Source organism: Scyliorhinus torazame, chromosome 24 (assembly GCF_047496885.1).
Source record: "Scyliorhinus torazame isolate Kashiwa2021f chromosome 24, sScyTor2.1, whole genome shotgun sequence".
In the NCBI taxonomy this organism is placed as follows: Eukaryota; Metazoa; Chordata; class Chondrichthyes; order Carcharhiniformes; family Scyliorhinidae; genus Scyliorhinus; species Scyliorhinus torazame.
The window spans coordinates 27,170,009-27,185,154 of NC_092730.1; the positions used below are offsets into that span (position 1 = coordinate 27,170,009).

Here is a 15,146-nt window from a genome sequence, read left to right on the forward strand (position 1 = left end):
TGAGCATGCTGGGAGTTATTGGATTGGATTGGATTTGTTTATTGTCACGTGTACCGAGGTCCAGTGAAAAGTATTTTTCTGTGAGCAGATCATTAAGGACATGGGAAGAAAAGGGAATAAAAGAAAATACATAATAGGGCAACACAACATATACAATATAACTACATAGCACCGGCATCGGATGAAGCATACAGGGTGTAGTGTTAATGAGGTCAGTCCATAAGAGGGTCGTTTAGGAGTCTGGTAACAGCGGGGAAGAGGCTGTTTTTGAGTCTGTTCGTGCGTGTTCTCAGACTTCTGTATCTCCTGCCCGATGGAAGAAGTTGGAAGAGTGAGTAAGCCGGGTGGGAGGGGTCTTTGATTATGCTGCCCGCTTTCCCCAGGCAGCGGGAGGTGTAGATGGAGTCAATGGATGGGAGGCAGGTTCGTGTGATGGACTGGGCGGTGTTCACGACTCTCTGAAGTTTCTTGCGGTCCTGGACCGAGCAGTTGCCATACCAGGCTGTGATGCAGCCCGATAGGATGCTTTCTATGGTGCATCTGTAAAAGTTGGTAAGAGTTAATGTGGACATGCCGAATTTCCTTAGTTTCCTGAGGAAGTATAGGCGCTGTTGTGCTTTCTTGGTGGTAGCGTCGACGTGGGTGGACCAGGACAGATTGTTGGTGATGTGCACCCCTAGGAATTTGAAGCTGCTAACCATCTCCACCTCGGCCCCGTTGATGCTGACAGGGGTGTGTACAGTACTTTGCTTCCTGAAGTCAATGACCAGCTCTTTAGTTTTGCTGGCATTGAGGGAGAGATTGTTGTCGCTGCACCACTCCACTAGGTTCTCTATCTCCCTCCTGTATTCGGACTCATCGTTATTCGAGATCCGGCCCACTATGGTCGTATCATCAGCAAACTTGTAGATGGAGTTGGAACCAAGTTTTACCACGCAGTCGTGTGTGTACAGGGAGTAGAGTAGGGGGCTAAGTATGCAGCCTTGTGGGGCGCCGTTGTTGAGGACTATAGTGGAGGAGGTGTTGTTGTTCATTCTTACTGATTGTGTTCTGTTGGTCAGAAAATCGAGGATCCAGTTGCAGAGTGGGGAGCCAAGTCCTAGGTTTTGGAGCATTGATATGAGCTTGGCTGGGATTATGGTGTTGAAGGCGGAGCTGTAGTCAATAAATAGGAGTCTAATGTAGGAGTCCTTGTTTTCGAGATGCTCTAGGGATGAGTGTAGGGCCAGGGAAATGGTGTCTGCTGTGGACCGGTTGCAGCGGTATGCGAACTGCAGTGGATCAAGGCGTTCTGGGAGTATGGAGGTGATGCGCTTCATGATCAACCTCTCGAAGCACTTCATTACGACTGAAGTCAGGGCCACTGGTCGGTAGTCATTGAGGCACGTTGCCTGGTTCTTCTTTGGTACCGGTATGATGGTGGTCTTCTTGAAGCAGGTGGGGACCTCGGAGTGGAGTAGGGACAGGTTAAAGATGTCTGCGAACACCTCTGCCAGCTGGTCCGCGCTAACTCTGAGTGCACGACCAGGGATCCCGTCTGGGCCCGTCGCCTTCCGAGGGTTCACTTTCAGGAAGGCCAATCTGACTTCGGAAGCTGTGATGGTGGGTATGGGTGAATTATGGGCTGCTGGGGCACTCGCCAGCAGATTGTTGGTTACCTGCTCGAACCGAGCATAGAATGCATTGAGTTCATCGGGGAGGGGTGCGCTGCTGCCAGAGATACTGTTCGGCTTCGCTTTGTAGCCCGTTATGTTGTTTAGTCCTTGCCACAACCGCCGAGAGTCTGTCTGTGACTCTAGCTTGGTTTGATATTCTCTCTTGGCATTCCGGATGGCTTTGCGGAGGTCGTACCTGGATTTCTTGTATAGGTCAGGGTCGTCTGCCTTGAACGCCTCAGATCTGTCCTTCAGTAGGGAGTCAATCCCACGATTGAGCCATGGTTTCCGGTTGGGGAACGTACGTACTGCTTTCTTTGGCACGCAGTCGTCCACACATTTGCTGATGAAGTCTGTGACGGTGGTGGCATACTCATTTAAGTTGGGCGCTGAGTTCTGAAATATGGACCAGTTCACTGTCTCTAAGAGCTCTTCTGTCTCCTCGGACCAGCACTGCACAGCCTATCTGTATCTAACCCTGTGCTGTACCTGTCCTGGGAGTGTTTGATGGGGACAGTGTAGAGGGAGCTTTACTCTGTATCTAATTCCGTGCTGTACCTGTCCTGGGAGTGTTTGATGGGGACAGTGTAGAGGGAGCTTTACTCTGTATCTGACTCCGTGCTGTACCTGTCCTGGGAGTGTTTGATGGGGACAGTGTAGAGGGAGCTTTACTCTGTATCTAACCCCGTGCTGTACCTGTCCCGGGAGTGTTTGATGGGGACAGTGTAGAGGGAGCTTTACTCTGTCTCTAACCCCGTGCTGTACCTGTCCTGGGAGTGTTTGATGGGGTCAGTGTAGAGGGAGCTTTACTCTGTATCTAACCCCGTGCTGTCCCTGTCCTGGGAGTGTTTGATGGGGACAGTGTAGAGGGAGCTTTACTCTGTATCTAACCCCGTGCTGTACCTGTCCTGGGAGTGTTTGATGGGGTCAGTGTAGAGGGAGCTTTACTCTGTATCTAACCCCGTGCTGTACCTGTCCTGGGAGTGTTTGATGGGGACAGTGTAGAGGGAGCTTTACTCTGTATCTAACCCCGTGCTGTACCTGTCCTGGGAGTGTTTGATGGGGACAGTGTAGAGGGAGCTTTACTCTGTATCTAACCCCGTGCTGTCCCTGTCCTGTGAGTGTCTGATGGGGACAGTGTAGAGGGAGCTTTACTCTGTATCTAACCCCGTGCTGTCCCTGTCCTGGGAGTGTTTGATGGGGACAGTGTAGAGGGAGCTTTACTCTGTATCTAACCCCGTGCTGTACCTGTCCTGGGAGTGTTTGATGGGGACAGTGTAGAGGGAGCTTTACTCTGTATCTAACCCGGTGCTGTACCTGTCCTGGGAGTATTTGATGGGGACAGTGTAGAGGGAGCTTTACTCTGTATCGAACCCCGTGCTGTACCTGTACTGGGAGTGTTTGATGGGGACAGTGTAGAGGGAGTTTTATTCTGTATCTAACCCCGTGCTGTACCTGTTCTGGGAGTATTTGATGGGGACAGTGTAGAGGGAGCTTTACTCTGTATCGAACCCCGTGCTGGACCTGTCCTGGGAGTGTTTGATGGGAACAGTGCAGAGGGAGCTTTACTCTGTATCTAACCCCGTGCTGTACCTGTCCTGGGAGTGTTTGATGGGGGACAGTGTAGAGGGAGCTTTACTCTGTACCTAACCCCGTGCTGTACCTGTCCTGGGAGTGTTTGATGGGGACAGTGTAGAGGGAGCTTTACTCTGTATCTAACCCCGTGCTGTACCTGTCCTGCGAGTGTTTGATGGGGACAGTGTAGGGGAGCTTTACTCTGTATCTAACCCCGTGCTGTACCTGTCCTAGAAGTGTTTGATGGGGACGTGTAGAGGGAGCTTTACTCTGTATCTAACCCCGTGCTGTCCCTGTCCTGGGAGTGTTTGATGGGGACAGTGTAGAGGGAACTTTACTCTGTATCTAACCCCGTGCTGTACCTGTCCTGGGAGTGTTTGATGGGGACAGTGTAGGGAACGTAACTCTGAGCTGCTTGATAGCACAGAACTTGAATGTTGTTGAAACGATAGACAGGTTGTCGAAGTTTTCCAATTTGCACTCATCAGAACAAACACAAGAATTCCGAATTCCGGAGAGCAACACAAACTGTTTGTTGGTAGGTTGGTTCTGATTTGGTCCAGACCTTGAAATGAAATGAATGAAAATCGCTTATTGTCACAAGTAGGCTTCAATGAAGTTACTGTGAAAAGCCCCTAGTTGCCACATTCCAGCACCTGTTCGGGGAGGCTGGTATGGGAATTGAATCGTGCTGCTGGCCTGCCTTGGTCTGCTTTAAAAGCCAGCGATTTAGCCCAGTGTGCTAAACCTTGTCATGGCGGATGCATGAGAAAAGGGTTGGTGATTGATTGGCATGTCGGCTTTGATTGGTTGACATGTTGCCATGGTAAATGTAGTAGGGAGCTATTGTTCCCCAAGCTTTTCATTCCAAAAAGGTGCGATGCCAGGACATATTCCTTTTCCTTGCAGAGGATCCATTGGAAATAGCCGAAGGAACATGCTGTTTGATGCAATCCATCGGTCATTGGGACACACGTCATACATGTCTGGCACCACGCCGTCATCGAAATTCATATACCACTTTACTCATGGGTGCAAATTTAGATGGGATTCTGCGATTGGATGGGACTTGCTGAACAATGCCATGTGGGCTAACGATTACTCCCACAAGCAATTTACCATTATTAGTCAGGCGGCTCACGTACACTTGCTAGGAGCTACCTATGTTGAAATGCAGGGAGCTGTCCTCTGCAAGCAAAAGGAATATGTCCAGGCATTGAATAGACAAACACCTGGGGAACAATCGCTCCCTGGCGCTTATGCCATGGCTACATCCCAACCAATCAACATCCTTTTTTCCATGCAGTATAAATTGCTGTTTGGTATTGCTGAAAAAGAGACATGCTGCAGAAGCTTTTCAGCTTCCACCCATCAGGTAAGATTCTCAAGAATGACAATTGTAATGGGAACAACAATTTCTACTGCAAGAGATGAAAGCACTGATTGCAGTTTACAAGTGGAGTCTGATTGGTTGCGGCATTGCCACGGAGAATGCACCAGGGAACAGTTAACTGCCAAGCTTGAAAGCTGATTCCAGTAACTCACCTCCATAGATGATAGAACAGAAGGGGGATGTTCAGGCCAAGTGTCACCCACTCCCCCGCACACATGAACATTACGCAGAACAGGCCATGGATGGAATATTCTGGAAGCACCAGCTGAAACAGGAAGCAGAAAAAAACTGAATTACTACTGTGCGAAGCAATTGTCTGGGTTCCTCGGAGCCAGGCAGGAGGCTTCTGAGAACAGCACGCAGGAGGAGGGGAAGGAGTTACTCTGTGCAACCATTTTGTAACACTCAGGGGAACGGGGTTGGAGTTAACGGAATAGTGAGGCCCAGACTGTGTTAACGGGGGAGTGACGCCCAGTCTGCGTTAACGGGGGAGTGAGGCCCAGACTGTGTTAACGGGGAGTGAGGCCCAGTCTGTGTTAACGGGGGAGTGAGGCCGAGACTGCGTTAACGGGGGAGTGAGGCCCAGACTGTGTGAATGCGTAGTGAGGCCCAGACTGCGTTAACGGGGGAGTGAGGCCGAGACTGCGTTAATGGGGGAGTGAGGCCCAGACTGTGTGAACGCGTAGTGAGGCCCAGACTGCGTTAACGGGGGAGTGAGGCCCAGACTGTGTTACCGGGTAGTGAGGCCCAGACTGTGTTAACGTGTAGAGAGACCGAGACTGCGTTAACAGGGGAGTGAGGCTCAGACTGTGTTAACAGGGGAGTGAGGCCCAGACTGTGTTAACGTGTAGAGAGGCCGAGACTGCGTTAACGGGGGAGTGAGACCCTGACTGTGTTAATGGGGGAGTGAGGCCCAGACTGTGTTAATGGGGGAGTGAGGCCCAGACTGTGTTAACGGGAGAGTGAGGCCCAGACTGTGTAAATGGGGGAGTGAGGCTCAGACTGTGTTAACGGGGGAGTGAGGACCAGACTGTGTTAGCGGGGGAGTGAGGACCAGACTGTGTTAGCGGGGAGTGAGGCCCAGACTGTGTTAATGGGGAGTGAGGCCCAGACTGTGTTAATGGGGAGAGAGGCCCAGACTGTGTTAACGGGGGAGTGAAGCTCAGAGTGTGTTAATGTGGGAGTGAGGCCCAGACTGTGTTAATGGGGGAGTGAGGCCCAGACTGTGTTAATGGGGGTGTGAGGCCCAGACTGTCTTAACGGGGGAGTGAGGCCCAGACTGTGTTAATGGGGGAGTGAGGCCCAGACTGTGTTAATGGTGGAGTGAGGCCCAGACTGTGTTAATGTAGGAGTGAGGCCCAGACTGTGTTAATGTGGGAGTGAGGCCCAGACTGTGTTAATGGGGAGTGAGGCCCAGACTGTGTTAATGGGGGAGTGAGGCGCAGACTGTGTTAATGGGGGAGTGAGGCTCTGACTGTGTTAACGGGGGAGTGAGGTCCAGACTGTGTTAATGGGGGAGTGAGGCCCAGGCTGTGTTAATGGGGGAGTGAGGCCCAGACTGTGTTAACGGGGGAGTGAGGCCCAGACTGTGTTAACGGGGGAGTGAGGCCCAGACTGTGTTAATGGGGAGTGAGGCCCAGACTGTGTTAACGGGGAGTGAGGCTCAGACTGTGTTAATGGGGGAGTGAGGCCCAGACATTGTTAATGTGGCAGTGAGGCCCAGACTGTGTTAACGGGGAGTGAGGCTCAGACTGTGTTAATGGGGGAGTGAGGCCCTGACCGTGTTAATGGGGGAGTGAGGCCCAGACTGTGTTAATGGGGGTGTGAGGCTCAGACTGTGTTAATGGGGGAGTGAGGCTCAGACTGTGTTAATGGGGGAGTGAGGCTCAGACTGTGTTAACAGGGGAGTGAGGCCCAGACTGTGTTAATGATGGGATGAGGCCCAGACATTGTTAATGTGGCAGTGAGGCCCAGTCTGTGTTAATGTGGCCGTGAGGCTCAGACTGTGTTAATGGGGGAGTGAGACCCAGACTGTGTTAATGGGGGAGTGAGGCCCAGACTGTGTTAATGGGAGAGTGAGGCCCAGACTGTGTTAACGGGGAGTGAGGCCCAGACTGTGTTAACGGGGGAGTGAGGCCCAGACTGTGTTAATGGGGGAGTGAGGCCCAGACTGTGTTAATGGGGGAGTGAGGCCCAGACTGTTAATGGGAGAGTGAGGCCCAGACTGTGTTAACGGGAGAATGAGGCCCAGATTGTGTTAACGGGAGAGTGAGGCCCAGTCTGTGTTAACGTGTGAGTGAGGCCACGACTGTGTTAATGGGGGAGTGAAGCCCAGACTGTGTTAACGGGGGAGTGAGTCCCAGACTGTGTTAATGGGGAGTGAAGCCCAGACTGTGTTAATGGGGAGTGAGGCCCAGACTGTGTTAATGGGGAGTGAAGCCCAGACTGTGTTAACGGGGGAGTGAGGCCCAGACTGTGTTAACGGGGGAGTGAGGCCCAGACTGTCTTAACGGGGGAGTGAGGCCCAGACATTGTTAATGGGGGAGTGAGGCCCAGACAGTGTTAATGGGGGAGTGAAGCCCAGACTGTGTTAACGTGTCAGTGAGGCCCCGACTGTGTTAATGGGGGAGTGAAGCCCAGAGTGTGTTAACGGGGGAGGGAGTCCCAGACTGTGTTAATGGGGGAGTGAGGCCTAGACTGGGTTAATGGGGAGTGAGGCCCAGACTGTGTTAATGGGAGAGTGAGGCCCAGACTGTGTTAATGGGGGAGTGAGGCTCAGACTGTGTTAACGGGGGAGTGAGGCCCAGACTGTGTTAATGAGGAAGGGAGGCCCAGACTGTGTTAACAGGAGAGTGAGGCCCAGACTGTGTTAATGGGGGAGTGAAGCACAGACTGTGTTAACGGGGGAGTGAGTCCCAGACTGTGTTAATGGGGGAGTGAGGCCCAGACTGTGTTAATGGGGAGTGAAGCCCAGACATTGTTAATGGGGGAGTGAGGCCCAGACTGTCTTAACGGGGGAGTGAGGTCCAGACATTGTAAATGGGGGAGTGAGGCCCAGACAGTGTTAATGGGGGAGTGAGGCTCAGACTGTGTTAATGGGGGAGTGAGGCCCAGACTGTGTTAACGGGGGAGTGAAGCCCAGACTGTGTTAACAGGGGAGTGAGGCCCAGACTGTGTTAACGGGGGAGTGAGGCCCAGATAGTGTTAATGGGGGAGTGAGGCCCAGACTGTGTTAATGGGGGAGTGAGGCCCGGACTGTGTTAATGGGGGAGTGAGTCTCAGACTGTGATAATGGGAGAGTGAGGCCCAGACTGTGTTAACGGGGGAGTGAGGCCCCGACTGTGTTAATGGGGGAGTGAGGCCCAGACTGTGTTAATGGGGAGTGAGGCCCAGACTGTGTTAATGGGGGAGTGAGGCCCAGACTGGGTTAACGGGAGAGTGAGGCCCAGACTGTCTTAACGGGGGAGTGAGGCCCAGACATTGTAAATGGGGGAGTGAGGCCCAGACAGTGTTAATGGGGGAGTGAGGCTCAGACTGTGTTAATGGGGGAGTGAGGCCCAGACTGTGTTAATGGGGGAGTGAAGCCCAGACTGTGTTAACGGGGGAGTGAGGCCCAGACAGTGTTAATGGGGGAGTGAGGCCCAGACTGTGTTAATGGGGGAGTGAAGCCCAGACTGTGTTAATGGGGGGGTGAGTCCCAGACTGTGTTAATGGGGGAGTGAGGCCCAGACTGTGTTAATGGGGAGTGAGGCCCAGACTGTGTTAATGGGAGAGTGAAGCCCACACTGGGTTAATGGGGAGTGAGGCCCAGACTGTGTTAATGGGAGAGTGAGGCCCAGACAGGGTTAGCGGGAGAGTGAGGCCCAGACAGGGTTAACGGGAGAGTGAGGCCCAGACTGTGTTAATGGGGGAGTGAGGCCCAGACTGTGTTAATGGGGGAGTGAGGCCCAGTCTGTGTTAATGTGGCAGTGAGGCCCAGACTGTGTTAATGGGGAGTGAGGCCCAGACAGTGTTAATGGGGGAGTGAGGTCCAGACTGTCTTAACGGGGGAGTGAGGCCCAGACATTGTTAATGGGGGAGTGAGGCCCAGACAGTGTTAATGGGGGAGTGAGGCCCAGACTGTGTTAACGGGGGAGTGAGGCCCAGACTGTCTTAATGGGGGAGTGAGGCCCAGACATTGTTAATGGGGGAGTGAGGCCCAGACAGTGTTAATGGGGGAGTGAGGCCCAGACTGTGTTAATGGGGAGTGAGGCCCAGACTGTGTTAACGGGGGAGTGAGGCCCAGACTGTGTTAATGGGGGAGTGAGGTTCAGACTGTGTTAATGGGGGAGTGAGGTTCAGACTGTGTTAATGGGGGAGTGAGGCCAAGACTGTGTTAATGGGGAGTGAGGCCCAGACTGTGTTAATGGGGGAGTGAGGCCCAGAATGTGTTAACGGGGGAGTGAGTCCCAGACTGTGTTAATGGGGGAGTGAGGCCCTGACTGTGTTAACGGGTGAGTCAGGCCCTGACTGTGTTAATGGGGGAGTGAGGCCCTGACTGCGTTACGGGGGAGTGAGGCCCAGACTGTGTTAATGGGGGATAGTGGCCCAGACAGTGTTAATGGGGGAGTGAGTCCCAGACTGTGTTAATGGGGAGTGAGCCCCAGACTGTGTTAATGGGGGAATGAGGCCCAGACTGTGTTAACGGGGGAGTGAGTCCCAGACTGTGTTAATGGGGGAGTGAGGCCCTGACTGCGTTACGGGGGAGTGAGGCCCAGACTGTGTTAATGGGGGATAGAGGCCCAGACAGTGTTAATGGGGGAGTGAGGCCCAGACTGTGTTAACGGGGGAGACGCAGAATGGCCTACTCCTGCTCCTAGTTCTTATGACTGCCATTAGCACTCTGTTCCTTTTTCTGTGGCCAGTAGCACTCTGTTCCCTTGGTTTCTGTGGCCATTAGCACCCGGTTTCCCTGGGTTTCTGTGGCTATGACTCATCTTTCATTCTCACTCCACAGTATAAATATTTCCCACTTTCTCTGCCTGTTAGCTTTGACAAAGAGTCATCGGACTCGAAACGTTCGCTCTTTTCTCTCCCGACAGATGCTGCCAGACCTGCTGAGATTTCCCAGCATTTTCTCTTTGGTTTCAGTTGGGATGGTGTGGGATGGTTCCGTTGGGATGGTGTGGGAAGACTGAGGTGCGTGGGGTAACGTCTAGTTAATTGCTGTTGTATATTCTCTTTCTGCACTCTATTTTGTTGTGTTAGGATTATTACTATTGTTTATTATGAAATATTGTGCAAAACTTTAATAAAAATATTTAAAAAAAATAAACTGTAATTGTGTTTACATTTACAAACCTGGTGACTGTAATTATTGACTAGTCAAGGTCCTAGGCTTCGGGAATTTTTATAAGAATTATTGATTCGTTCCCTTGTGTGTCTCTGGGTCCTGTGGATTGACCGTACGCTAGCCCAGGGTGATCGTAACAACCCAAACCCTTTCCCATTCATCCCATTGCACACAATCCCAATCAACCGAATGCTTTCCCCACAGGCCTCCTAAGGCACTCTCGCTCTGTCAGAAAGATGAGGGTTCAAAACCTCCCCCAAGCACTGAAGGAGGAGCCCAGGCTGACGCTCCCGATGTGATGAGGGAGTGCTGCCCCGTCAGCTGTACTGTCCTTCCAAACAGGTATTTATCTTTTTTTAATCATCTTTATAATCTTTATTAGTGTCACAAGTAGACTTGCAATGAAGTTACTGTGAAAATCCCCTCGTCGCTACATTCTGGCGCCTGTTCGGGTACACGGAGGGAGAATTCAGAATGTCCGATTCACCCAGCAAGCACGTCTTTCGGGTCTTGTGGGAGGAAACCGGAGCGCCCGGAGGAAACCCACGCAGACACGGGGAGAACATGCAGATTCCACACAGACAGTGACCCGAGCAGGGAATCGAACCTGGGATCCTGGTGCTGTAAAGCAACAGTGCTAACCACTGTGCTGCCGTGCCACCCGTCTCGGGGGATGTGAAATGTCCAATGGTGCTATTTCCATGTAGCTCTGGGGAGATTTCCTGAGTGCCCTTGTCCTTCAATTAAAACCATTGCAGCAAATCGTCCAATCATCATTGCATTGCTGTTTTGGGATCTTGCTGTGCCAGTATTGGCTGCCGCAATTTCCACATTACAACAGTGACTACACTTCAAAAATACCCTCATTGGCTCAAAAACACATTGCCACATTCTGGGGTCGGAAAGGAGCTATCAAAATGCCGGTTCTCCCTTCCGTCCGGTCCAATTGTATCCCCTCTTCCCACCTTTATTCTCAAACCTTTCCTGATATTTTCTGCCCCTTCTTTTTCAGCGTCACTCCCCCCGCCCCCCCCCCCCCTGATTGGCGACAGGGTGCTCTGAGTGCGTCCCTAGCTCTTCAGCGCAGAGTGAGGACCAGCAGCGGCCATTCGGCCCAGCCAGTCCGCCTCGACGATTCGCGGCAGGTTAATGAGCTCGAGCACTTATAAAGGGAGACCGCCGCGGCATCGCTAGCGGTGGGCAGGAGTAGGACGCCTGCAATGCTGCGCCCTGCGAGTAAACCTATTGCGAGGTGGAGGGATTTCACTCTCTGGCCTGGGATGCAATTATTAGGAGCACCATCTACCACTCTCCCCCTTTCCCGTAATTCTGAAGAGCTGTATTACGCCACCCCTCCAGCCTTTGCTTTTTAAGAGAACTGAGATCCAGTCGATTCATCGATTCCCGAAAAGCAAACCCATCCAGTTGTCGCAGATTTCTTGTCGATCTATTTTTGCCCCTTGTCGTTATTCTCTATACAATATAGTGAGCAGAATTGCACTACTGGAGCTGGTTTAGCACAGGGCTAAAGAGCTGGCTTTTAAAGCAGACCAAGGCAGGCCAGCAGCACGGTTCAATTCCTGTACCAGCCTCCCCGAACAGGCGCCGGAATGTGGCGACTAGGGGCTTTTCACAGTAAGTTCATTTGAAGCCTACTTGTGACAATAAGCGATTTTCATTTCATTTCAAGTTACAAGGTTCAATGCAATGGGAGGATAATGTATCGACTTTTTAATGGCATCCCTGTAGAAATACACCCTGGTGTGCGATTTGCTTTATAAATGGCCTTATTAACTTGTATCGTTACTTTAATTGACCTGTGTACTGCGCAGTCCCTCTCTATTCCATGGAATCCCCACAGTGCAAAAGGGGGCAATTCAGCCCATTGAGTCTGCACCAACCCCCAACAGAGCAACCAACCCACTCCCCTGCCGACCCTACCCTATTCCTGAAACCCTACCTGGACACTAAGGGGCAATTTAGCACAGCCAATCCACCTAACCTGCACATCTTTGGACACTAAGGGACAATTTAGCACGGCCAATCCACCTAACCTGCACATCTTTGGACACTAAGGGACAATTTAGCACGGCCAATCCACCTAACCTGCACATCTTTGGACACTAAGGGACAATTTAGCACGGCCAATCCACCTAACCTGCACATCTTTGGAGACTAAGGGACAATTTAGCACGGCCCATCCACCTAACATGCACATCTTTGGATACTAAGGGGCAATTTAGCACGGCCAATCCACCTAACCTGCACATCTTTGGACACTAAGGGACAATTTAGCACGGCCAATCTACCTAACCTGCACATCTTTGGACACTAAGGGACAATTTAGCACGGCCAATCCACCTAACCTGCACATTTTTGGACATTAAGGGACAATTTAGCATGGCCAATCCACCCAACCTGCACATCTTTGGACACTAAGGGACAATTTAGCATGGCCAATCCACCTAACCTGCACATCTTTGGACACTAAGGGGCAATTTAGCACGGCCAATCCACCTAACCTGCACATCTTTGGACACTAAGGGACAATTTAGCACGGCCAATCCACCTAACCTGCACATCTTTGGACACTAAGGGACAATTTAGCACGGCCAATCCACCTACCTGCACATCTTTGGACACTAAGGGGCAATTTAGCACGGCCAATCCACCTAACCTGCACATCTTTGGACACTAAGGGACAATTTAGCACGGCCAATCCACCTACCTGCACATCTTTGGACACTAAGGGACAATTTAGCACGGCCAATCCACCCAATCTGCACATCTTTGGACACTAAGGGACAATTTAGCACGGCCAATCCACCTAACCTGCACATCTTTGGACACTAAGGGACAATTTAGCACGGCCAATCCACCTAACCTGCACATCTTTGGACACTAAGGGACAATTTAGCACGGCCAATCCACCTAACCTGCACATCTTTGGACACTAAGGGACAATTTAGCACGGCCAATCCACCTAACCTGCACATCTTTGGAGACTAAGGGACAATTTAGCACGGCCCATCCACCTAACATGCACATCTTTGGATACTAAGGGGCAATTTAGCACGGCCAATCCACCTAACATGCACATCTTTGGACACTAAGGGACAATTTAGCACGGCCAATCCACCTAACCTGCACATCTTTGGACACTAAGGGACAATTTAGCACGGCCAATCCACCTAACCTGCACATTTTTGGACATTAAGGGACAATTTAGCATGGCCAATCCACCCAACCTGCACATCTTTGGACACTAAGGGACAATTTAGCATGGCCAATCCACCTAACCTGCACATCTTTGGACACTAAGGGGCAATTTAGCACGGCCAATCCACCTAACCTGCACATCTTTGGACACTAAGGGACAATTTAGCACGGCCAATCCACCTAACCTGCACATCTTTGGACACTAAGGGACAATTTAGCACGGCCAATCCACCTACCTGCACATCTTTGGACACTAAGGGGCAATTTAGCACGGCCAATCCACCTAACCTGCACATCTTTGGACACTAAGGGACAATTTAGCACGGCCAATCCACCTACCTGCACATCTTTGGACACTAAGGGACAATTTAGCACGGCCAATCCACCCAATCTGCACATCTTTGGACACTAAGGGACAATTTAGCACGGCCAATCCACCTAACCTGCACATCTTTGGACACTAAGGGGCACACCATAATTGAAGGTTTTTCTGCCTCTGTAGATAGTTCAGGCAGTGTCCTATTGGGCCCCCCCCCCAACTCCCCCCCCCGCCCACCACCAACACTCCGACTCACTCCCTCCCCACCACCCTCCTCTCCCCTCTCTCTCCCCCCCCCTTCCTTTCCCTTCTGTTGGTGAGAGTATCTGGGGCGGGATTCTCCAGTAATGGGGCTATGTCCCCACGCTAGCATCAAAACGCGGGCGTTTCACAGCAAGTCCAGAGTGATTCTCTCCCTGAAGGGGGCTCTCAGGGCCCCGGCGTGCTCCTCGCAGTTCTGGCTGCAGATGCGGGGCCCTGCACGCCCGGTCGGGAGTCTGCGCATGCGCACGGCGGCGCCCTTTGCCGGCCGTGCGACATGACGGACTCACACCGCGGTGCGCCACCAGGAATGTAGGTCCCCCCCCCGAGGTCGCGCGCGCCCGCGGACAGGTGCTGCCTGATCGCCCCCTGTCCATCTGTGAGCCCCCCCCCCTCCCCGGTGAAGGATCCCCCCCCCCCCCCCCCCCCCCCGCCCCCCACCAGGGCGGCCATTCCCAACAGGAAAAACGTGGTTGGAACCACACCGTCGGGAACCCGGCCAGTTTTCGGCGGTGAATCACGGCGTCAATGGCCCCCTACCCGCGCCGCGTAGATTGCGGGCGGCGATTCGCGGCGATTCCCTGGCGACCGGAGAATCGTGGGAGCGGCGTCGTGCCGGTTTCCGGCGTCAAGGCCCATTCTCCGCCCACCCCCCCCCCCCCACGCCGATCGCGATTTCGGCGCGGAAACTCGAAGAATCCCGCCCACAGTCTCTCCTGCGCTGTTTAGTGCTTGTCCCGTTTGTTTTTTGTTCAACTGTGTTGTGAACTGTTTTAATAATCAGAGTATCCCCCCCCCCCTCCCCGTACGTTGGTACCGAGGGGGGGGGGGGGGTACCCCGTTTCTCCAACACTAAATTAGTGTTTGTACCGTTTGGCCTTGTATATATTTTTTACTGTTTTAATAAAAAGATACGGCCAATCCACCTAACCTGCACATCTTTGGACACTAAGGGGCAATTTAGCACGGCCAATCCACCTAACCTGCACATCTTTGGACACTAAGGGGCAATTTAGCACGGCCAATCCACCTAACCTGCACATCTTTGGACACGAAGGGGCAATTTAGCACGGCCAATCCACCTAACCTGCACATCTTTGGACACGAAGGGGCAATTTTAGCACGGCCAATCCACCTAACCTGCACATCTTTGGACTGTGGGAGGAAACCGGAGCACCCGGAGGAAACCCACGCACACACGGGGGAGAACGTGCAGACTCCGCACAGACAGTGACCCAGCGGGGAATCGAACCCAGGTCCCTGCCGCTGCGAGGCAGCGGTGCTAACCCACCGTGCCCACCTTTGTGAGGCTCCCCCCTTGCCCCCTTCCCTGTCCCCACGCCTGCCTCTCTCACACCCTCTTGGACCAGACTACGACCAGATCTGATGAAC

General features: G+C 52.5%; 1 protein-coding gene across 1 annotated transcript in view; it reads right to left on the minus strand.

The window, feature by feature from the left end:
- Positions 1-15,146, minus strand: part of LOC140400103 (protein cornichon homolog 2-like) — a 146,723-nt gene that overhangs the window by 31,030 nt on the left and 100,547 nt on the right. Inside the window, exon 3 of the mRNA XM_072489582.1 lies at positions 4,776-4,888. Coding sequence (XP_072345683.1) covers positions 4,776-4,846 — 71 coding nt within the window. The 5' untranslated portion in view covers positions 4,847-4,888. The remainder of the gene's footprint in view (positions 1-4,775; positions 4,889-15,146) is intronic.